General features: G+C 33.0%; 1 protein-coding gene across 3 annotated transcripts in view; it reads left to right on the top strand.

Annotated features, from left to right (window-relative positions):
- LOC127250555 (myosin-6-like) overlaps nucleotides 1–24,370 on the top strand; it is a 33,047-nt gene extending 8,677 nt beyond the window's left edge. For 2 of the 3 annotated variants that reach the window (XM_051273894.1, XM_051273893.1), the window contains 32 exons: nucleotides 1,897–2,046; nucleotides 2,117–2,247; nucleotides 2,455–2,601; nucleotides 2,675–2,776; nucleotides 9,168–9,225; nucleotides 9,347–9,448; nucleotides 12,911–12,948; nucleotides 13,040–13,166; nucleotides 13,276–13,446; nucleotides 13,522–13,653; nucleotides 13,749–13,858; nucleotides 14,255–14,315; nucleotides 14,815–14,992; nucleotides 15,112–15,317; nucleotides 16,680–16,799; nucleotides 17,858–17,956; nucleotides 18,066–18,323; nucleotides 18,426–18,565; nucleotides 18,765–18,864; nucleotides 18,939–18,959; nucleotides 19,067–19,147; nucleotides 20,312–20,482; nucleotides 20,857–20,994; nucleotides 21,084–21,272; nucleotides 21,638–21,733; nucleotides 21,938–22,008; nucleotides 22,096–22,192; nucleotides 22,345–22,401; nucleotides 22,671–22,727; nucleotides 23,001–23,081; nucleotides 23,680–23,762; nucleotides 23,850–24,370. In XM_051273894.1, coding sequence (XP_051129851.1) covers nucleotides 1,897–2,046; nucleotides 2,117–2,247; nucleotides 2,455–2,601; nucleotides 2,675–2,776; nucleotides 9,168–9,225; nucleotides 9,347–9,448; nucleotides 12,911–12,948; nucleotides 13,040–13,166; nucleotides 13,276–13,446; nucleotides 13,522–13,653; nucleotides 13,749–13,858; nucleotides 14,255–14,315; nucleotides 14,815–14,992; nucleotides 15,112–15,317; nucleotides 16,680–16,799; nucleotides 17,858–17,956; nucleotides 18,066–18,323; nucleotides 18,426–18,565; nucleotides 18,765–18,864; nucleotides 18,939–18,959; nucleotides 19,067–19,147; nucleotides 20,312–20,482; nucleotides 20,857–20,994; nucleotides 21,084–21,272; nucleotides 21,638–21,733; nucleotides 21,938–22,008; nucleotides 22,096–22,192; nucleotides 22,345–22,401; nucleotides 22,671–22,727; nucleotides 23,001–23,081; nucleotides 23,680–23,762; nucleotides 23,850–23,964 — 3,687 coding nt within the window. In that variant the 3' untranslated portion in view covers nucleotides 23,965–24,370. The remainder of the gene's footprint in view (nucleotides 1–1,896; nucleotides 2,047–2,116; nucleotides 2,248–2,454; nucleotides 2,602–2,674; nucleotides 2,777–9,167; nucleotides 9,226–9,346; nucleotides 9,449–12,910; nucleotides 12,949–13,039; nucleotides 13,167–13,275; nucleotides 13,447–13,521; nucleotides 13,654–13,748; nucleotides 13,859–14,254; nucleotides 14,316–14,814; nucleotides 14,993–15,111; nucleotides 15,318–16,679; nucleotides 16,800–17,857; nucleotides 17,957–18,065; nucleotides 18,324–18,425; nucleotides 18,566–18,764; nucleotides 18,865–18,938; nucleotides 18,960–19,066; nucleotides 19,148–20,311; nucleotides 20,483–20,856; nucleotides 20,995–21,083; nucleotides 21,273–21,637; nucleotides 21,734–21,937; nucleotides 22,009–22,095; nucleotides 22,193–22,344; nucleotides 22,402–22,670; nucleotides 22,728–23,000; nucleotides 23,082–23,679; nucleotides 23,763–23,849) is intronic. The other variant, XM_051273895.1, reaches the window with a different exon arrangement.
- The last annotated feature ends 709 nt before the right edge of the window (nucleotides 24,371–25,079 follow it).

The following is a 25,079-nucleotide window of genomic DNA, read 5'->3' as shown; positions in this document are numbered from 1 at the left end:
CAAGGTTGGCCCTAATGGTTGTATTGGTCGTCTCAAAGCTCGTCTTGTTACAAAGGGCTTTACTTAAGCGTATGGAGAGGACTATACAAAAACTGTCTTTTGTTGCCAAAGATGTCTTATGTTCACCTTTTTCTTTCTATGGCGGCTATGTGTGGTTTACCCGTTCATCAATTGGACATTAAAGTAGTTTTCTTTCATGGTGAGATTAAAAAAAAATGTATACAGAGCAACCACCTTGTTTTGTTGCTCAGGGGGAGACCTGTCTTGTATATCGACTTCGTCGCTCACTTTATGGCTTAAAACAATTTCACGGGCATGGTTTGGATGTTTCAGACTTGTTATTCAAGAATTTGATTTGAAACAATGCTTATATGATCATATTGTATTCTCTAAGCATACTCAAAAGGGACGAAGTGTTTACTTGCTTGCTTATATATTGATGGTACTGTTATCTGACATAAATGACATCTGACAGTTGAAGGAGCACCTGCACAACCATTTTTAGACCAAGGATTTTGGACCATTACTGTACTTCTTAGGAATTGAGATTGTCCAATCCATGAATGGTGTTATCCTATCTCAAAAAGTATGTTCTTGATAGGGTAGAAGTACAAGAATGAGTGAATGTAAGACTGTAAATTCTTCTATAGATCCAAATACGAAGTGTTTTCCTGGGCAAAGGCTCTTAACTGATGCATGGCGATATACATGGTTAGTTGGAAAACTCAGTTAACTATCACTCGACCAGATATATCATATGTAGTAAGTGTGGTGAGTCAGTTCCTTCAGTCTTCAGGTGACTCTCATTGGAAGACACTTATGTGCATGTTGTGGTATATTAAAAGATCTCTTGGAAAAGACTTACTTTATACAAATCACGGTCATCTAAAATTGTTGTATATTGAAATGTTGATTGGACAGGATCTCTAGTTGATAGACGTTGTACCTCTGATTATTGTGTGTTTGTTGGAGGTAATTTGATATTTTAGAAGAGTATGAAGCAAGATGTGGTCGCATGTTCTAGTCCTGCAGCTGAGTATCGTGTTGTGGCCTAGCTACATGTGAGCTTCTTTAGGTTAAACAATTATTTTGTGAAGCAAGTTCTATGCAGTAACAAAGATGAAGTTGTGGTGTGATAACCATGACCGAACAAAACATATTGGAATAGATTGTCAATTCATCATAGAAAAAGTTTTGCTTTGGATCTATAGATACTAAATATCTTCAGATGATCTACTTATAGACATATTAATAAAAGCTCTAAAAGGTGCTAAAAATCCGAGTTCATCAACAACAAATTTGGATCGTATGACTTGTACGTTCTAGCTTGAGCGGGAGTGGTAGATTTATATCTATATCTATAATTTAGATGAATATGATTTATTTAGAATTTTTTATATTAAATATTATATTTTGTTTGTTAGATAAATTTTCTATCCTACTTTATATATATATATATATATGCATATTTCCCTTTCTTTTTCTTATGGAATAAAAATTAAATAATTTTCTCCCTATTTCTCTAGAGTGAATGTAAAAGCATTATAAAAGTTGGTGGGGTGTTGTTTTCTTGATATTATATAATGACATATTGCATGAAAAATATTCAACAATGCGTGATCAATTTGCACCTCCTCTATGGTTTTCTCTCTATGAAAATTTTCTAATCACGCCCAGTCCCACTAAGGCTACTCAAAAGTCCATGTATAAGAACCATCTTCAATAATGTAATGTATTAGAAAACTACTTATTTTTTGCTATAGATTCACCCGGCATCTTTAGGTTAATAATAAAAGGTAATATTTTAGGTAGCCTTTTGTTTTTGTCACTAATATATGATTTTAATCACCCTGCACTAAGTCTCTTACCTCCACATTTCTTCATGCTTCTTATCAGGAAATAAATAAATACAAGTTGGGGAATCCAAGGACATTTCGTTATTTAAATCAATCAAATTGCTATGAATTGGATGGGGTTGATGAAACTAAAGAGTACCTTTCAACAAGGAAGGCCATGGATATTGTTGGGATTGGTTCTGATGAGCAGGTATTGACATTTTTGATTTTGTCCAACTTAAGTTCATCATGTATGATTGTTGTGAGATTTACATTTGCAGGATGCAATTTTCCGAGTTGTGGCTGCAATCCTTCATTTGGGTAATATTGAGTTTGCAGGGGAAGGTGATACTTCACAACCCAAGGATGATCAGTCTCGGTCTCATCTGAAAACAGCATCTGAACTTCTAATGTAAGGTTTTTCTCTCTTTTGTTTTTGGACGAATATTATTTATTTCAAATTCTATAAAACATTGTTCTTTTTAGAACAAAAAACAGTACATTTATATATTGATGTTGTTTGATGCTGCTGTGCTTGCACATTTCTATTTCAATTTTTTTTTTATTCACATATTTTTCCGGTGTAACTAAAAGCTTTGCATCTATACTTATCCATTAGGTGCAATGAAACATCTTTAGAGGATTCTTTGTGCAAACGCGTCATGGTTACTCGTGATGAGACCATAACAAAAAGCCTTAATCCAGAAGATGCAACATTGAGCAGAGATGCTTTGGCTAAAATTATCTATTCTAGATTGTTTGATTGGTATGTGGCATAATAGTATTAATCGCATGATATTATTCTCTGCCTTTACTAATCTGGTTGCCTTCTGAGCCAGGATTGTTAACAAAATCAACAGTTCCATTGGACAAGACCCTGATTCAAAGTTCATAATTGGGGTGCTGGATATTTATGGATTTGAGTCTTTCAAGACAAACAGGTGCTTAACCGGTATGCTTAATCTTCTTCATTTTCAAATGTTAATGTCATATAGAACACATTGTTTTGGATTTTTCTACCATAGCAGTCAATTTCCTTACCTTTTAATCTCAAGACTTGCAGTATTGCTTATGGTATCTCTAGGATGTTCAGCCTATGATATTTACTTGAATTAGTCTGTTCTTTGGTTTTTTTTCATATGATTGATTGCGATTATGTTTCTTGAATACGTAGTAGATTAGGCCATTCTTAGTATGTAATCAATCTAATTGAGAATATAGAATATCAATTTACATAATTTACCCTCTAGGTCACCTGCCACACATGGTTCGTCTAGTGTGACTTGCCTTGTCGGGCTTAGTTTGCAGGATATTAAGTTCGGCCGGGGTTTACTCGGTGCGCACTTTCGGCTAGCGAATGCGGGTTCCCACGTCATTCAAAAAAAATAAAAATAGATATCTATAATATTTAAGATAGATATTTTGATTGATATTATTTAGTTTTGTTACTTATTATTTAATCATATCTATTATACTATGTTGTTATTATTTAGATATATCTATTAGATAAAAATTATTATTATTCAGACATATGTACTAGATTATATTATTAGTTGACTTTATCCTTTAGTATAAGGTATATAAACAAACATTAGTTTCATTATTAATAAACACATACAAAATTTCTATCAAAATGTAATATGGGATCCGAGTCACGTTTTCTCCGGGTACATCTTCATAATTAGGAATGTATCCAAAGCATTGCCCTTCAAATTTGAGATCCATGATCATTTCAAAAATATATATTCCATTCTAATTCCACCATATTCCTAATCGAGACGACACTTGCCACCAAATATCAATGTCAGAAACAATTCATGTAAGTTGACCGATGTGGTCAGCATCGATCAAAAGTTTGTTTCCGCCGAGTTTAGCCACGTGTGAAGACGACTTAATTGCTACAATTTTTTGACAAAAACATACTGGAATATTTTCAATTTATCTGTCAAATTTTCAATTTTGATTATTTAGTATTCAATTATTTGTTTGAAGTGTCTGCCTATTAAGGTTTAGCATCGTTGGAGTCACAGAGGATCGTTACCGTTGCCGCGGCGATCGTGGCTATTAAAAAAATCATAATTTTGACAAAATTTTATTTTATTAAAGTTACCGCCGTTGCAATAGAGGATCGCCGGCGCATTTTCGCAACAAAGGATTAATGCCACTAAAAATCTTAATTTGACAAAAATCCTAATTGCTTAGAGTTTAACGTCCCTACCATGAAAGAAAATTGATTTGAATCCTAATGTTCAATTATGAAGTCCGTCCATATTTAAACTCCATATCCTGCTTGTTTCTCTAAACTCGAGTTGGCGTCTATATCACCAATTTAAGTTTGAGATAAGGTGTTAAAATATATTTTAGATAGATATTTTGATTGATATTATTCGATTTGTTAATTATTATTTAATCATATCTATTAGATTATGTTATTGTTTAGATATATTTACTAGATTAGATTATTATTATTCATAAATATCTATTAGATTATGTTGTTATTATTTGACTTTATTGTATCATTAATAAACATTTCATAGATTTTTCTCAAAATGCAACATAATTTATATATACACCATATCATATCCATCCTTTATTAAGTTTAAGTTACCTCATTGCCATAATTGTTGCTGCAGCCGGGAAATCTTTTGGTTGAAATCCTAATTTTTCTCTGGTGCCCATTCGGATAGCTCTTTGACCTAACCAATACTAGATCTTGATTCCTTGTACACAGTGTCACCATCCAAAGTCACCGATTAACCTTCCGATGGTGCACTTTCTACCACTGAGACTTTCCAAATTTCTTACTCTTGTTCATTTCCCGCGCTGCTTTTAGCCACATGCCGCACCGGTGCATTTCTGATGTCAAGATATGCGGATCAGCATTGGCACCTCCCATTATAATCTGGTGTGTGCCACGCGTGCTGCTACCTATCCGCTGAATTTTTCTCCAAAAAACTATATGTTATTTTATAAATGGCGTTATCTAAATCACTTAGCTTCAAGCAACTAACTCATCTAAATCACCTAGTTTCAAGCAACTACTATTGATTAGTTTCGGTGTTCCATCAATTATGAATTAGGACTCAGTTCAACTTGTTAGCGGTGCAGACTTAGCTTGGCTTGTTAAGAATTCAAGTTAGAATGATAGTTTGAGCTCGACTCTGCTCCTAAGACTTGAACTCGAGCTTGAGTTCAAGTTTATACATATTCTGTATACTTTTTACTATATGAATTAAATATATTTAATTTTATTCATCAGTTATTATATAATTTTAAATTTGATTAATAAATACAAATTTTGATATTAAAAATTACATATATTATATTAATATATAAATAATATAAATATTATCTCTAATGAGCTTAATCAAGCTATCTGCTAACCGAGCTCAAGCTTGATTTGTTTAAGAATAAAATAAATTTTGAGCTCGAGCTAGGATCGTTTATCCCTATAAATGAGTGAGTCGAGTATTTACACGCAAAATGACTACAGAGATATATTATAATTTTTTAAAGTAAATATATTCTATTTTATTTATTTTTAATACAAATTTTTTTATGTAAAAAATTATATATAGAGAGAAAATAATAATATTAATATTTTCTATTTTTCTTAATTTCACTAAATTTAAATATTTTACGAAGAAATTAATCCACATATCAAAAAATCATCATTTTAGTTACTTTAAATTTATAAATGAAAATTAGTAAGTTACTAATAGAACATATACTAAAATAAATAATAAATAATGTAATAATATATATATTTATATGTGAATGAGAGACTTGACTTTAAAGGCAAATAAGGAATAAAAAAATTAAAACCAAAAAGCTATTATAAAACGTTGAGGTATATAGTATTTTAGAAATTCAACTTTTTTAGGCCAATAAGTTATTTCAAAAAGTTGTTTCTCAAATATCCTCAAAGTTTATATCAAGCAACGATTGATTTTGTTTCTTAAGGGAGTATAGTCTTATTTTTCGCCTTCGTCATTCTCTCTATGGTTTGTAGCAATCTCTACGGGTATGGTTTGGATGATTTTATCTTCTTTTTGAAAAAATTGGGATCTTACAATGTTTGACTAGTCACACTATATTCTATAAGCATGGCCTAGAGGGATGATCTGTCTACTTGGTTGTCAATTTTGAAGATATTGCCATAAGGGATGATATAGACATTACATGGTTGAAAAAACATTTGCACAACCATCTTCATACTAAGGGGTTAGGACCGGTGAAATATTTCATAGTTAAAGAATGATCTTTTTCTCTCACTACTAATGGACATACTTTATATATTTGAAGATGTTGGTTAACTCTCTAATATAAATAAACAAAAGATGTGCATTCCTTTAAATTTAAGCTTTTAGGTGAGATAGTCAGTTTTCTTCGATCTCCGATGATTTTCATTGGAAAGCACTTATGTGTATTATGGCCATATTAAATGTTCTCTTGGGAAAGGCTTAACATCTAAAATTCATGGCCACTTTAAGATTGGTGGTATTGAAATATTAATTGGATAGGATCTCAAATTGTACACATTCTACCTGAGGCTATTTTATGTTTGTTGGAGGAAATTTGATGTTCTAGAATAGCAAAAAACAAGATGCGGTTGCACATTTAATGTTGAAATTGAGTATCATGCCCTGACCTGAGACATATGCAAACTTATATGGTTAAATTGGAGAAAATTATAATAAATATCTTGTATCTATGGTCTATTATCATTGTTGTCCTTTAATTATCACCATGACAAAGTATATCCTACATATGTTACTTTTTTGCGATTTTTGTCCTCCGTGGCACTATCCCACTCGCTTCAACACCGTCATGAACTTAATGCGCGGCTAGAGGACAAAAATCGCAAAAAAAATGATACATATGGGATATATTTTGCCAGGGTGACAATTAAAAGGCAAGACTGATAACTTTACAATTCGAATCTAAAAACTAGTTTATTTGTTTTAGTTTTTTGGTTTCTTTGAGCTCTAAACACCTTCAGACTAACAAAAAATTTTTCTGGTTAGTTCGGATGCTTGTTTTGGAAGAACCGTGTGAATTTTGTTTATTCTTTGTCTAAAAGTTTATTATATTTTTTTAGCATTTAGGGTTTTTAGGAAGCAAAATGACCTCATATTGACAAGAAAATATTGTTGGTTGGTTTCTTTGGTCGTTTTAGATGAACTGTCAAAGTTCCGTTTAATTCGGATTCTAAAAATGAGTTTACATTTTTTTGCGTTTAGAATTTCTAGGGCCCTAAATGAGTTTGGATCGTTGGTTGGTTTGTTTGGTTGTTTTGGATGAAACGTGTGAATTATATCCAATCCTGAGTCTAAAAATATTTTTTTAGTGTTTACGATTTTTTAGGGCCCTAAACGACTTTGGATAGACAAAAGAATATCACTGGTTGATTAGTTTGGTCGTTTCAGATTAAACATGCGAGTTTTGTGTAATTCTGAGTCTGAGAATGAATGTATATTTTTTTAGCGTGTAAAGTTTTTGCAGCCTTAAATGACCTCACATGGACAAAACAATATCATTTGTTGGTTCGTTTGGTCGTTTCATATTAACCGTGTGAGTATTTTATAATTTTGAGTCTAAAACTGGGTGTATACATTTAGTGTTTAAGGCTTTTGGGTTTCGAAATGACCTTGGATGGACAAAATAATATCGATAGTTGGTTTGTTTGGTCATTTCAGATGAACCATGCGAATCATCAAATTCCGAGTCTAAAAACAGGTTTATATTTTTTTTTTATCGTTTTAGGCGTTTTAAGGCAATAAATGAACAATTATTACTCGTCTTTTAATTGTCACCGGACAAAATTAATCCCACAGATGTCACTTTTCGCAATTTTTGTCATCCGTAGCACAATCCCACTCTAAGCGCATGAAATTGTATCTGTCGTGAACTGGACACGCAGCCAGAGGACGAAATCACAAAAAAATGACATACGTGGAATATGTTTTACTAATGTGACAATTAAAGGACAAAAGTAATAATTGATCATAGGTACAGAATATTTATTGCAATTTTTCCGGTTAAATTGTTACTTTATGAACTCAAGTTTTATAATGCACTGATAATGTGGTTTGATAATGGTCAAGAGGGGATCCGGGGCTCCAATACAAAAACAATTGGTGATAAATGAGTTTCCCTTCGCCCTTAAAAATTAGGAAAACTCCCAACATTATTCCAATGTGTGACAACGCTTAACAATAATCAACTCGCCCCAAACATAGCCTCCAATCCAACGTTCCTTGAACGAACAAAGCATTGAAATTGATTTTCACTTCATCAAGGAAATGTATTATCTAGGTATATTGGCATTGATTATTTTTTGAAATGATCAACTTGCATGGTATTTATAAAAGCTTGAGGTTCTCAATCTGAGTTCAATCTTGTAATTTGTTCACTGTAGCCCGGGGTGTTAAGATTAGGCTGATTTACTTATGATTAGTTTAGGTGTATGCCTTCTTAGCCTATGTATATTTATGGGTAAATTATATAGTATCCTTTGTGTTTTAGTAACTTTGCACAAAACCCTCCGTTTTTTATTTATTATGTGAACCCTCTTCATATTAAATTAAAGTATGCACAAAACATCTTATTTGTTCAAAGTTGATGTTTGGTTGTAAATGAATACTTAATTATGCAAGTTTTATGCAAATAAAAAATATCTTAAATAATATTTTTCTAATAAAATAAATAAATAATTTATTAACCATTCATTTAATAGTTTTTTTACACAAACTGTTATCTAATTTTTATAAAAAATTATAAAAGGAAGGATCAATCAATTATTTATTAGTATTTTTCTAAAATTCAAAGAAGGTTATTTAAGATATTTGACCCTTTTATTTATATAAAATTTGCATAATTAGGATTATGTTTACAACCAAACATCAGTTTTTGACAAAGAGAGCATTTTGTGCATATTTTAAGAGAGCATTTTGTACATATTTTAATTTAATACAAAGAGATTTTCACGCAATAAATAAAATATAGGGTGTTTTGTGCATTTTTATTAAAGTACAATGGAGTATTATGCAATTTACCCTATATTTATTTGTGTTAATTCTTTAAATGTGTCAACGTATTGAGAATATAGAATATCAATTTACATAAATATAGAATACATATGTACAATTTACATTTTAAAATATATACATTTTTTGTTGTATTATAATTTTTTATTTAACTAATTATTTTACTCTCTCAGTGAACTTTTTTTTTTTTTTTTTTGTATTATGATTGTTTATTAACTCTATTTTACTCTCTTAGTGGACCTTTTTTTTTAATGCTGATGTTTTTTGCTTTTTATACTTGCAGCTTTGAGCAATTTTGTATAAATTTGACCAATGAGAAATTGCAACAACACTTTAATCAGGTGTCGTAACGATATTTTATGTTTTACAAAGTCTTGTTTTTTTAGGAACTTTGTATGTTGATATGTTTGAAGATTAAGCCTGAGATTTAGAATCTTGATGACATTCTCCATATGTTTCCAGCACGTTTTCAAGATGGAGCAAGAAGAGTATACAAAGGAACAAATTGATTGGAGTTACATAGAGTTTGTTGACAATCAAGACATTCTAGATCTTATTGAAAAGGTACCAATTATCGTCTTAGTTGATAATGTCTATTCTTTCTTATAATTTCTTATTTACCACTCTACAATCACATGAATATTTTACTAGGATCATGCAACTAGTTTAGTTGTGTGGGTATAGTTTATCGAAACTGGTAAAGGAAATGAGTGGTATTCACATGAATTGTGTTATTACAATAGAATTATATAGACAGATAGACAATCAAAGGTGAGATAAAGAGACAAAGAGAAACGTAAGAGACAACGAAGGTGAAACAAAGGGGTGGAGAACACGAAACAAGAAGCACAAAATGATATCTTAACTATCTACCTCAAGCTGGAGCGTGGATATATAAGTTCTAAACTTCTCACAAATATACTGCATTTGTGGTCCACCCTTAGGCTTTCATTAATTTATTAACAAGTTGGTTTTGGATTGGACATTGAAAACTTGAATTAGACCTTGTAGTTCTCACATACAAGATGGCAATGTTATGGGTGCAATCCTAGAACTGCAACCAATTCAAGTTTACACTGGAAGACGGAAAGATAAGGGATGAGTTGCAAAAGAAGCTGCTTATGCGGGCTTAATAGTATCTTTAGCCTTAGTTTAATAAATGTTCAATATTTTTTTGGGCCATAAATTACTATTAGAATAAGAGGTCCACTTATATATAAAGGACTTTGTTAAGGTTAGAAGGATGGGGGAAATAACTTTTGTATAGAACGGCTATGGATGGGACGTGGGAGTTCTCTTTGTAGACACATTATGGATGGGACACGGGAGTTCTCTTTGTAGACCCAACAAAAAGCTTTAGATACAATATAGGTGAAGTACTGTCTCAGTAGGCGCAAAAGAAGAGGGTGGGGCGTGTAAACTTTCACTAAGCTAGCCACATCCCTTTGCTGAGATAGTAACAATTGTTGAAGAAATAAGGTTATCAACACAGCCTTTCAAAGGTTTTCCAACTAATTTTGGAGACATGTTTTTGGTCTGTTCAAATTCATTATAGGAAAAACATTCAATGGTAAAATAATGAGAAGTATGGCCACCACGAGTGCCCTTCTGAGGCAGTACGACAACCACAACAACGAGAGATCTCACGACCACGAGGTACATCACAACTAAACAGTGCACTAATAGGGTAGCTGAAAATAGGGGCTGAAGCTTCTCCAACTGAAGTAATTGGGAAAACATCCCCCTAAGGGATGGAATAGAGGCTTCTTCTAGAACTTGGGATTGAGAGGTTTCAAATTCAGGACGTAAACCATTCAGGAAATCGATAATAACCACCTGTTAACATTGTTGATGTTTATTTGAATGTTTGTACTAATGGGAAAAGAATAATTTCTCTTTATAAACCGTATTAAAAGGCATGACGTAAGCCGAAAAATATTGATTTTGTTATTCTCCCAATGGAAAGTTTACAAACAGAGTAAATTTGGGCCGCATTTCCTTTCTAAAATACATAGTTCCAAATTCATCAAATCTTCGGAATGTTCGGCTGAATAGAATTTTGAAGTTGAACCAATATTTTGGCATCGTCTCAAATCCAAGATTTCCAATTGTCGTTAGAGGGAGGATCCAACGTAAGGTGATAATCTTTATCAATACGATGAAGATGCACCTTGATCATAGAACTCCAACCAAGATAGTTGGAATTTGGAGTCATCCAATTTATTCTTAATGATTTTATGGATCACTGGACTAGAATCCAAAGATTTGTGGAGTTGAATTTAACAAAATCGGATTTTCTTGAAGCCATAACCATGCAAATAAATGTTAAAAAACGAAGCAAGCAACGGATAGAAACCGGATCAAACAATGGATAGAAGCCAAAGCCAAACTGAGGGCTGCCAGCAAGCTTCAACGGTGGTGAGTCAACGACATATGGCAAGGTGGCGGCAGGTTGGAGTAGACCTGAACCAACCTTCCTTAGAGAGACCACTATTCTAAAACTCTAGTCAGCTAAGAACTAGAAAATTTTGGAATAAAAAATGACTCTGATCTACCCATATATCCGTACACTTAGCAGTCTATCTAATCTACCCAAACCAATAAAGTCTAACCAACAAACTTTAATAATCCTATCTAAAACTCTTATAATAATATATATACCTTTATCGAAACCACATCTCTACCAAAAACTATTTATCTAAAACTGTACATGTTAATTACATAGTCAATAGAATGCATTTTTGATTTCTCCAAAATAATCAATGAGCAAATTTTCTTGCTTGGACTACAAAAGATCAATGGACATGTCACATATATGAAGTATGCTATTGCATTGGAATAATTTATTTTTTTTGCATAATTCCATGTTTGCTTGCCCATTCTAGAATGAGAGAGTAAGCTTGGGATGTTAGGATCATAGTCATAAGAAGAAGATGCAGTAGTTGACCATCGTCTAGTTGCCAAATTTTCACCAATATTTTACCAATAGGAGGATCAAACTAAAGATAAAAGGCCTTCCTTTGTCCTTTGAAAATAACTTATGTTCTTAGATCATAATGATGGTTGCTCCCATTAAATGAATGCTTGATAATCATTAGACTGCTAATATGAGTCAAGGAATGGACCTTATGTTCATTATCATTGGCACAATATAGTATGCAAGCCTTCACCAATACGACTGACAATATAAAAACTGAAATAACAAAAACAACGTTTTCTATCAATTAAAGTATGAAATAACATCAAATTCAAACTTGGAATTGAGCTGAACTATCCAAGTTTAGTCGGAATCAGTGGCAATTTTTTGAATTGACTCTATTGGGCTGGTGAGTGAATGAATTAAGGTGACACCACTGGTGTCAATACAGTTGTTGGAGCTCTGATGGAGAGGATAAGAATCCATTTGAGGATTAAAATTTTCGGAATGATTAATTAAGGAAAAGCAAAGCAATCTTCATTGTGGATTTAAGAATGGAGATGGAGGTGTGCTGCTTTGATACCATGCAATTAAAGAATGAAATGAATTCTATTCACTTGAATTGTATCTTTACAATTACATGAATACATAGACAATCAAACTCAGATGATAAGACTAGGAGAAACAAATCAAACTACATAGATGAAAGGATTGGGTGAATAAGAGGGAATGAACAAACATAAAAATTAATATCTAATTGAGTTCATGTTTATTTTTTGTTTTTTAAGTTATGTGTGGGATTTATCCATTTTGTTTTTGTTGTTTCATAATTTTTGATATTGATAATATGTAATGTTCATTCATTTAATCTGGTTGACATCAGCCCCATGTAGGCATTACAAAAAAAAAAAAAAAAGAAAAAAAAGAAATTGTGGAATTAAATTATATACACTTTAAATGTCATCCAAAAAAAATTATGTACACTTTAGCAGTAAATATTATGTTGTCATACTGACCATTTGTCCCAAACAAGTCATATTATCTCGAATCATAGTTTGATCCTATATTATGAAACATTTCTGTATGATGATGTGGTTTGTCACTCTCAGAAACCTGGAGGCATTATTGCTCTTCTAGACGAGGCATGGTACGCATATGCTTACTCTAGTTCCTATAACTTGTATTAAGAATGCAAATAAAACTCAACATTCAACTACTTCAATTTTTATATATTGCAGCATGTTTCCAAGATCCACCCATGAGACATTCGCACAGAAGTTGTACCAAACATTTAAAGACCACAAGCGTTTTAGCAAGCCAAAGTTGTCACCAAGTGGCTTCACAATTAGCCATTATGCAGGAGATGTATGCCATACTATTTTATAATATGAAAATCGCCATGATATTAGAGTGAATGGCTAGGTCAATTGATGGCCACTTGATATCAGTATGGTTATGGGATTTTGTCTTTCAGGTCACTTATCAAACTGAATTATTTTTGGACAAGAACAAAGACTATGTCATTGCTGAGCATCAGGCTCTCCTCAATGAATCAAGTTGCTCATTTGTTTCTGGCCTTTTCCCACCTGCACCCACAGAATCTTCTAAGTCATCGAAATTCTCTTCCATTGCCTCTCAATTTAAGGTTTGTTTGCATATTCTTACGCATGTGCTTGTTTTTTCATATTTTAACTTACTTTATGCCTTGTATTTATTACAGCTACAATTGCAAGCTTTGCTTGAGACTCTGAGTGCTACACAACCTCACTACATTCGTTGTGTGAAGCCTAACAATCTTCTAAAACCTGGTATCTTTGAGAATCATAATATATTGCAGCAACTTCGCTGTGGGGTGAGTTTTAATATTATACAGTTTGTATCATGAAGTCTATCATCTCAATCAATTCACTCAAACTTGCAAGTATTTTTAAACAAAACTCTTCTTAGGGTGTTTTGGAGGCAATCAGGATAAGTTGTGCTGGATTTCCCACACGGAAAGCATTTGATGAATTCATAAGCCGTTTCAAAATCCTTGCTCCTAGTGCTGTTAAAGGAAGGCAAGCTCCTGTTCTATTATCCCTACTGTTACAAGTTTGTTTATACATGTTATTGAAGGTTCTGCCTAAATTAAGTGCATCGATTTAAGATGAGTTTTTGATACAGTAAATATTTTTCCCTATATCTTGGAAATTTTCTTTAGTGGCTCTACCAGTTTGTAGCATATCTGTGCACAAACATAGAGGATAATATAATTCTTATACTCTCTTGCTTTGCGTTATATTAAGAACCATTGTATGGGTGATAAATGATGATTAACAACAGGAATAAATAAATATTATATTATCAAATTAGATCTACTCATACTGTTTACTTGATTTCAGTTATTATTATTATTAGATTGAATGGCCTAACTTCCATAATGAATTTTCTGTTTCCTTCTGAAAATCTTATAGTAATGACCCAATCAATGCTTGTCGAAAACTTCTGGAGAAGGCTAACCTTCAAGGTTATCAGGTAGAATTTTTACCATAGAGTTTGTTTTTTTTTCTTGTTTGTTGATATTATTGTGTTTTGTACTGAAGCTTGCAATGATATTTCATTCTTTATAGCTTATGTAGAATGTAGAACATGAGTTACACTTGCTCATACAAAATGTAAGGTCGAGTCCTGATATGTTCAAAATGTGCCTTATGAATTGTAAATTATTGTTTAGAATGTTTCATCAGGAAGAGTTTCTTTTAACCTTTGAGAGTTTGCACTTCTACTGTCCCAAAGAAATTATAATATAAAAACAATTCATTAATGTACTTATAGTATGGACTTTCCAGTCTATGACTCGGTCCCCATACAACGATCTTTTGACTCGCATTTAATCCTAATGAAACCTTAAAGCTGATGTAACTATGATACCTCTTCTTTTTTCCAGCCATATAAGATAAATTGAAGGAGGCATAAGAGTTTGTTTGTTACTTGGCAGTGTTTTTTAATTTCACATCTCATTTGTCTTTTATAGGTTGGTAAGACAAAAGTGTTTCTCCGAGCTGGTCAGATGGCTGAACTAGATTCGCTTCGGAGCAAGGTGCTTGGAAGATCAGCTTCAGTAATCCAGAGAAAAGTTCGTTCATATTTAGCACGGAAAAAGTTCATTGCATTACGCATATCGGCTATAGACATACAGATGATATGTAGAGGTACATTGGTGTCTAATGGTTTAGTTTAACTAATTATGAATTCCAATGCATGGATTTAAATTTTCAAGTGATCATAATATTTTTTCAGTCTCTTAACAATATGTTCTTTTGCATTTAAGGACAAATTGCACGCCATATTTACGAGCATAGAAGGAGAACTGCAGCTGCTTTGGTTATCCAGAAAGATGCACGCAAGTTTCTTGCTAGAAAAGCTTATGCACTTCTAGTCTCTTCTGCTGTTCTTATTCAAGCAGGACTGCGGGGGATGGATGCTCGCAATTTGCTTTGGTCCAGAAAGAAAACAAATGCAGCCACCATCCTTCAGGTACTCCAATGCACAAAAAGATTAATAGTTATTCAGAGAAATACTGCTATATATTAATAACATATATGAGGATATATTAAATTCACTTATAACATAGTCACTTCATATATTGAATGAGGAGTTTCAGAATTGATACAATAGCATTTCGATGGGTCATTTTACTCCTTGATTGGAGATTTATGTTGTTGGAATGCGACTTCAAATTATTATGATAATGGTTGAGTTTAATCCTCGTTAACTCCTAGATTAGCTCCCTCCTTAACTCCCAGGTTAGCTACTCAATTACCTCTGATTGTAATTAATTGCCTACTATTGTACTTTATCTATAACTATCATTGTGGTATTCGCGCAATCTTTTCCCTCCTCTATGGTGGGTATCAACCTAACAGTTTCTAACCTTCCTCTACCTAATTCTCTACAAGTCATATATGTCATTGAATTATACTTTTTAAAATACTTTAACACAAAATTTGAATTTATCTAGAATAAGTGATATTACATAATATCGCAATACTTAGCCCAATACTATCTCATTATCTCATTCAAAAGGCATATTTCCTCCAAAACCCAAACACCATTTGAGATGCCAAACAAATGCACCCTGGTATTTGGTAAACCAGGGCTATCATCACAGACACCCACGGGCAAATCAGTTTCGTCTTGTCCAAGCATATTGGAATAGGCGACTCAAATGTTGTAGAAATAATGGGAATTGCCCGTAATTTGAACCAAATTATGGAATACCAGTTGGAGCTTCTCTCCAAACTCATGTTGAATTCTACTCCACAAACACCCTAGGTTGGATTCAAGGATCTGCATCTCCATGGAAACTAAGTTTGACATTAACAAACTTTGGAGATGTCCCCTCTTAATCTTCCATCATGTTCCTAGAAGAAAACTATTGGCGGATTTTTTTGCAAACAGAGCTGCCCCTGGGCAGCACACCCTTTGTCGGCTGGCTTTAGTTTTTAATTCAAGTAAAATGGCTTTCCTAGGTGGAGGCTTACTCCTCCTTCCTACTCTATCCTATTTCCTGTACCTCGAGTTAAATCTTTCCCTAAATGAATCTACTTACTACTTTTCGGAGAAAAAAGAAAAAGAAAAGAACAATACTATCAGTGATCATGATTGGTGATTCATTCAGATTTGAGTATCTAACTTAAATATTCTCTATTTCTTGTTTAATCACCGAAAATCAAATTACTTACACAACAATGTACTCTGCTATTTGATCATATATAAATTAATTGGAAGTTTGGTTGTTCATCATTCTATGTAAATTTATTTATTTTTAATTTTTATTGTTGTTGTTGTTGTTATTATTATTTGACTAATGGAACACCCTGCATGGAATTTCTCTAGAGTCAATGCCGAGGATACTTAGCCAGTCGTCGGTATTTGAAGTTGAAAGGAGCAGCTATTGCTACTCAGTGTGCTTGGAGAGCACGATTAGCTCGTAGAGAACTACGAAAGCTTAAAATGGTGAGTTCCCCACACCCCTTCTTTTGTGAAACAAGCTGCTGAGTGAAAAAGTGATCCTCATTCCATATAAAATCGCAGTTTTTTATTGTATTCAAGAATTTATATTATAGTTCTATCAGTAAATCAAAACATTTTCTTCTTCTAATCTGAACTCCGATCAATAAATTTTGCGGAGGCAATGAATTGGTGCTTCCAGGGCTGATAGTTCTGGAAGTTTTCTGTACAGTACTGTTTTGAAACCTAACTGAACTATAAAAATTCCAATTGGTCCTTCTTCGAAATGATATAAAAGTCAGATGCTTCAAGAACATACACAAACCAGTTTTGACTAACTTAAAAAAATAAATAAATAAATAAATATGTATATGTGTATATATGTATATATGTATTAATAATTTTGTGTTGAGATTTTCCTATTAAAATATTATCTACAATACATTATATAATTTTATGAGATTTTTTCTGAAGTGTTTCCTTTCTCTTACAATGGCTTGACCGCTGCATGTAGGCATATGAGATGGAAAAGGAAAATCAAAAGAATCTGAATGAAACTTTAGAATAGATTTTCCTTATATTGGCGGAGAGTATTCATCTTGATCAAACTCAATATCAAAATGTGATATAGAGAACCCACATATTGGGATAAAGACATAAATAAAGATGATTTTATCTGAAAAGCATCACTTGTTTATATTTTCATTATTATTTGTTGAAAATAATAATAATAATAATTGTTGGTTGACTCCTCTAAATATAAATATATGATGCGTATTCTACAAGTTTAAAATTTTAGGTGAGACGATTATTTATATCATCTAACATGGTATAGAGCCGAGAAGTCCCATATTCGAGTCCTACCGCCCTCATTTGTCGTTGTTTAGGTGCAAGTTTCGTATGATGTGTATATCTACCTTGCACGTGAGGGGGTTGTGTTGGTTGACTCCCGTAAATATAAATAAATGATGCATATCCCTACAAGATTAAGCTTTTAGGTGAGACGGTCGTTTACATCATCTAACAATAATAATAAATAAAGGTAAAGTTGTCCGTTGTCTCAGGCGGCCAGAGATACTGGAGCACTCCAAGAAGCAAAAGGCAAGCTGGAAAAGACAGTTGAAGAATTAACTTGGCGACTGCAATTGGAGAAGCGCATGAGGGTAATATATTAATAATAATTTTTTTCCATCTCTTCATATTGCTTTCATAAAATGAAAAGATAGAAATCAGCTCCCTTACATTTGTTTATTGTTTGATTTCCTTTTTCAGACTGATATGGAGGAGAATAAAAATCAGGAAATTGCAAAACTAAAATCTGCTTTGGAAGAAATGGAAAAGCAAAATCAAGAAACTAAAGAACAACTGATGAAGCAACTTGAAGCTGCAAATAATGGAGCTAAGCAGGAGATCCCAGCTAGTGATAATGCTCTAGCAGATAAACTTGAAATTTCAAAGAAGGATGATGCGCAAGGTCCTGTTGATAGTGCACTGGTACATAATCTAACAGATGAAAATGAAAAGTTGAAGGTCAGATCATGAAATTTAATTCAGACTTATTTATTAGCGGGATATGTATTTTAAACATTACGATGAAACCATGGTCAACTTTCAAATTGAAATTGCTTTCAGGTTTTAGTAAGTTCTCTGGAACAGAAAATAGATGAAACGGAGAAGAAGTATGAAGAGGCAAATAAGCTTAGTGAGGATAGATTAAAGCAGGCTTCGGAGGCAGAATCAAAGATAATCCAAATGAAAACTGCAATGCAAGGGTAATGTTTATATATCCCAAATTCCTGAACCAACTTAAAACAATTCCAGTACACCTATTTTTAAAGAAAGTATTCCAATATAGTTTTCTTGGTTTTTTATTTTTCAATGAACACTATCTGTACTTCTCTATCACAAAATTGGTGCATCAGTGATACCCTATGTTGGGTTCATGCTGTTGATCACTTCCTAATATATTAGGATTGAAGACAAACTCTCAAATGTGGAAAGTGAGAACCGGATTCTTAGACAACAGGCTTTGATGCATGCTCCTACTGGGAGAATGTCTGGGCGTATGCAGGTTGGGACAGATATAACAATCATGACTTTTGATCTTTTATGTTTGATTCTTATCCTCTTACCTTCTTTTTGCAGCAACTGGAGAATGGGAATCATGTATGTGAGCTAATACAAATGACAAACCTAATATCCTTCCTGTGCTCTGAGATACATCAAAGTTCATTGTTCATGGACTTGATCTTGTTTAACATATGTTTACACAGGTGCCCCTGAGTTCAACACCCAGTAAAAAATTTGGAGCTGAATCTGATAACATGAGGAAATCCATCGTAGAGAGGCAACGTGTATGTAATTTTTTGTTTTTAGATTTTTAATGCTCTTTGTGACTTATGTGGCTGTTGAAATTATGTTTATACAGTAATCTACTCAAAAACCAATTACGTTTTGAAGCAAACATATACTATATGCAATGTGAAGCATGTTTGTTTAGGAGACCATTTAAGAACAGTTGATACATGGGTTAGCTGTTAAAATCCATTAGATGCCTATACATCTATTAAGTTCAATTGTTGTATTCTATCATTGATTTTTTCCATGATACAATTACCATTATAATATGTTTGGAGCATTTTGTTATTAACACATTTTTCTATGAACTGCTCTTTCATTAATTTAGGACCGTTAGATATGATTAGTTTAGGCCAGTTTAGGCTATGTAGATTTATTTGTGTTATGTAATTTTTTGGTTGTTGAGAATAGATAATACATATTTTCATTTGGAAATTGTTTGGTAAATATGCGGACATTGATATCTAAATTGTTACATTTTAGGAGAACTTGATACCTTGTTACATTTCCTTGACAATTAAGTTCGTTATTGGAAAGTTGTCTATGCCGTCGAAAGGCTGATCGGATGCACTAGCCTTTCTATCCAATGTTGAAGTATTGCTTGATTCTGCATATTCGGGTTGCTTAGGTGTTTATGTTGCTGTAAATGGGTCTTGTTGGCTGACTCTATCATATACAAATAAATAAATGATGTGCGTACCTCTTTAAGCTAAAGCTTTTAAGTGAATTGGTTATTTAACTTGGTACTAGAGTCGGAAATTTTCATGTTCAAGTCCCACTGCCACCCATTCATCGTCATCCCACCGCCGCCCATTCATCGTCATCTACGTGCAAGATTCATATGTGGTTTATATCCACCTTGCACATGAAGGGCATGTTAGCTGACTCCGTCATATATAAATAAAGAAATGATGCATACCCTATCGTGACCTTTAATAATTGCAACAGGAAATTTTGATATTCTTCTTATATATTTTTCTATCCTATGCAATGGCAAGCTGAAGAGTAAATATAATGAGATGCTTCCTATCTTCACTGTTTTCGACTTTTAGGAATGAGGGAATTTCTTTTACACAGTACAAGATCTATTATTATTACTATGATTATATATTTAATATTACAGCCCACAATAGTGAATGATCTTTTTATGATTGGTTCAGGAGAATGTAGATACTCTCATTAGGTGCATTTCAAGAGATCTTGGGTACAGTGAAGGAAAACCAGTTGCTGCATTCACCATTTTCAAATGCCTTGCTCACTGGAAATCCTTTGAAGTTGAAAAGACCAGCGTATTTGATCGGCTTATTCATATGATTGGTTCTGCCATAGAGGTAAATGCTGGAAAACAAAGTGAAGCTGTAAATTTTCTTTTAAAAAATCCTGTACTTCTGTGATTTTTAATTATTTGATGCAAGAATGATCTGATAATTCATTTCCTTAAACTTCTGTTAAATTTTTATTATTTTGATTTGCTTTCAGTTTTCTCTGTTGTCAGATTATTAAGTGGTTTCTTGTGTCTATGCTTAAAACTTCATTTAATGGCTAATTGTTACTTCTAAAAGTATCCACAAAAGGCCAGAGCATTTCTCATGCTGCTAGTTGTAATGTCACAATAAAGATTGCAACCCTGTATATTGTGTGCCTCCGGTCACCAACTGATTTCAGTTCTATCTTTATTTCTATACTGTTTTGTATCTTGTTGCAGGACCAGTCAAACAATCATCACATGGCTTACTGGCTCTCCAACACATCGACACTGCTTGTTTTACTTCAGCAAACTTTAAAAAGTAATGCTTCTGGCAGACCTCCCCAACCCACAGGATTTCTTGGAAGGCTTTCCCGAGTATGTAGAACTTACATGATCTGTCTTACACCCTTTTTCCTAGAAATATGACCAAGCACATTAAAACTTGGTGTCTGAATTGTTTTCAGAGTTTTCGATCGTACCCTTCTTCCAGCAACCTTCCTATAGGTGGACTGGATGGAGTTCAACAGGTTGAGGCCAAGTATCCAGCCTTGTTGTTTAAGCAACAGCTTACTGCTTATGTTGAAAAAATCTATGGTATTATTAGAGATAATATAAAGAAGGAATTGTCAACTCACCTTTCCTCATGCATCCAGGTAGCATGTCTGTTTATCCTGGAGATTATTCTGCCCCTACCTGATAATCCTTTCGTTTCCCCTTTGAGTTTATATCCCATAACTTGTGCTTAATCTTTTCCTGCATTTGGAGCAAGGACATCATGTCAATTCTTGTGTACTTTTGCATATATTCCTTGTAGTCTCCACTTTTTCTTTTAATAAGATTTCAGTAGTAAAAATGCATTTGAGAAGCTGGTTACCTATTGTCAGATAAACATGTTTAAATTATTCCTCTAGAGTCACTACATTGGTCTACTTCCATTTCTTGACAAAATGACTGTATGGTTCTATGTTTTATGCCCATAAGTTCATTCGCTGAGATAAATTTTAACATATTTTCTCAGGCAGCTCGATCAAAAGGAGTTCCTCCTCCAACTAGTCATTGGCACAGCATCATTGAGAGCCTTAACAACCATCTGAGTATACTTAAACAGAATTATGTATGTACAACAATGTTACTGTTCCTGCTTTCTATTGCTCGAATTAGCTTCTAATTATATATAAGTGATTCACTTACACTTTTAAATGAAATAATTAATATATATGTATATATATATTTGTGTGTGTGTGTGTGTGCGCGCCATTATATTTCATAAAATAACTCCCCTCCATCTTATTGAAGCTGTTGATGTTTTCTATTTCAGATACCTTCTTTCCTTGCACAAAAATTGTTTACCCAAATTTTCTCTTACATTGACGTCCAGATTTTCAATAGGTACTCCATATCCCTTTATTTGTTTTATACTTTCGGTATATACAGCCTGATTAACTTATCATGTAACCTTGGTCCGTGTCTCTACAGTCTCCTTCTCCGTAGGGAGTGCTGCACATTTAGCAATGGAGAATACGTGAAAGAAGGATTAGCTGAATTAGAACTTTGGTGTAAAGAAACAGAAGAGGTATGCCGTACTTTTCATTGCTGAAAAAATCATTACCATGTTGTTGTGGTATATCAAATGGCACTGCTTTCATGTGTGATTCAACTGTTGGTAGTCACTTCATCATTTGATTAGTCTGATCAAATTGTAGATCAATTATTTGTCTTTTACAGTATGCAGGCTCAGCATCCGATGAATTGATACATGTACGCCAAGCTGTTGGATTTCTGGTATGTTATATTATTTGTAACTTGACATTGCTATTCTGGATTTCTACTTTACTTACTCTTGAATCTAGAGAGGATTTAATTGCTGCACTCATTTACAATTCTACAAAATCAAGCTTCTATAGTTATTTTTTATTTAAAGGATGGTGTTTAGGAAATACTAATTACCAAATACCAAATGTGGTTTACTTGCTGAAATGAAATTGACCTTTCTTTGCATGGATAACATACAGAATTGCTAAGACAGACTAAATATCTTGCCTCTTCTACAGGTCATACACCAGAAATCACGAATAACTTATGACGATCTCTCCACAGACCTCTGCCCCGTAAGTCACATATTTAGCTTCCTTTTTCCTCTTTTGTTTATTTCTTAAACACTTTTATGTTGACTTCTATCCTACTTGGTAGGGCGGTTTTTATAATGGCTACCTGTGTGAAATTACTCATTTCAGCATAAATTTTGCCTTCAATAAAGATATCTGTATACTGTTTCTTGACGAGTCTTGTCCATATTCTTGAATAGACCTTATTCTTTCACAATTAGGATTTACTTATGTAAGGTGTTCTAATCTTTCATTTATGTGATATACTGTCCATAGGTACTGAGCATTCATCAGCTTTACAGAATTTGCACTCTTTACTGTGATGATGACTATAACACACGAAGTGTATCGCCAGAGGTTAGCCCCCCTTCATTCTCTGTCATCATTAGATATCTTCTGTAACTTATACCTGTTTATGGAGTACATCTTGCTGGGGAATTCTGAATACAATGTGAAATCTTGGATAAGTGATTGGATCGTGAAACTTCACTTTGTAAAAGTTTTAATTCTTCTCTAATATTTTTTGACTTAATCCAAATGAACACTCAAGAATTCTGATTGAATTATGAGTCTAAAACCGAGATTATGTTTTGTCACTTTATTCTGTAAACGACCAATGCTCTTAATTTAAAAATGGGGCCGTACACCCATTTTCAAATGGTCACACATCTTCATTCAAAATGTGTATTTAGAAATCCGTTTAGCTTTTAGGGTGCTGCTCCAAGCCCTGAAAGGGGCAGAGCCCCCTAGACCCTCGCCCATTGATTGGCCAACAGGACCTCCACGAGGGGCGCTGCCTCGACCCCCACCAAATTCAAGTTTGATATTGATTTAGTTTATATGAGCATGCCTGCAAACTCATGTAATAGTGTGATACAATATCCCTTTAGTCTCTAATGAATCTCGATTACACCAAAATTACGAGTGTATCTCTTTTTTGTATGGGTTTCAAAAGGTAATCGCTTGTATGAAGATACACGTGGCAAAAGATGCCAACGCCGATGATAGTAGTTCATTTATATTGGACGACAATTCAAGGTATGTCTGATGTAGTTCTTCACAAAACACTGGGAAGAAAATCAAACTCACTCCACAACACTAACACATTATCTTTCTTTTCTCCAGCATTCCCTTCTCAGTTGATGACATTATCCATTCTCTACGGCATCAAGATTTCACAAATGTAAAACCTGCTCCAGCACTGTTGGAAAATCCAGCTTTCGATTTTTTACAGGGATAAAGGTACATGCAGATTCTTAATATAGTCCCTTATTTCTTGAGATGGAAATAAAAGTGTTAGATATAACTAGTCTCTTTTCTTATAGATCTCGCCATTATGTATATCCATTGCCTGCCACAATTTCGCCATTTTTGCTTGGCTATGATCAATAGATTCCCATCTTTACATCCCCGGGATAGAGTAGCTTATAGATTTAATAGGAGGATTAGATAGATTCCGAGGGGCTGCACAACATATTTTCGTTTTCGTTATGCAGCTAATTAATAGTTTTTCGTGTGTATGGGATGGGATCTTTCCTGCCCTTGCACTCGCACCATTTCTTTTATTCTCTAACATGCCTTTGTTGAGAAGCCGTAGTTGTTATTTACCTCCCAAATAATGTTCTTGTTGAAATTTATTTTTTCATTCTTGGCAATGACTTTTTTTATTCTTGGACTTCTTATTCGGCGAGATAAATTTATATATGTTAGATGTCAAGTGTGTATGGCAACTTTAAAATTCTGATTAAAAGAAAATAGAAACAAAAGATAAGTGATCGGATTAAACTCAGTAATTATGGTAAATATATAATGTTGGCTTGAAAAGTATAATGGATTTGATGCAAATGAATAAACAGGGGAAGGAATATCGGAGTAAAAAAGAAATAAAGTTGAAATAGAAATGAACTGATAAATATTTTTATAAATTCTTTGAAACTTTTGGACAATTATTGAATATTGAATATTAATTTTTGTGAGATAAATTATATATTTTATGAGATAATAAAATGTGAAGAGGTGCAAAATATAATATATATATATATATAATTATTTATGTGACATAAATAGATATTAATATGATAATTTAAATATAAAACTAATTTTTAATATAATACAAAAATATAAATATTTGATTTGATATTTTTTAAATTAATTATATATATTAAAATAATCCACATGTAATGCTTTTTTTAAGTATATATATAATATAAAAATATAAATATTTGCTTTGATGTTTTTTTTTTTAATTATATATATATATATATATATATTGGAAATCCAACTCCAAATCCACATTTAACACCCTGGTTTTTATAAATTTTGGGATCAAACTTGAGTTGAAATTGAATATGCGAT

The sequence above is a fragment of the Andrographis paniculata genome, unplaced genomic scaffold (genome assembly GCF_009805555.1).
Source record: "Andrographis paniculata isolate CXL003 unplaced genomic scaffold, ASM980555v1 Contig37END, whole genome shotgun sequence".
NCBI lineage: Eukaryota > Viridiplantae > Streptophyta > Magnoliopsida > Lamiales > Acanthaceae > Andrographis > Andrographis paniculata.
The sequence above is the reverse complement of the archived record's forward strand: the minus strand, read 5'-3'. Positions and strand labels throughout refer to the sequence as shown.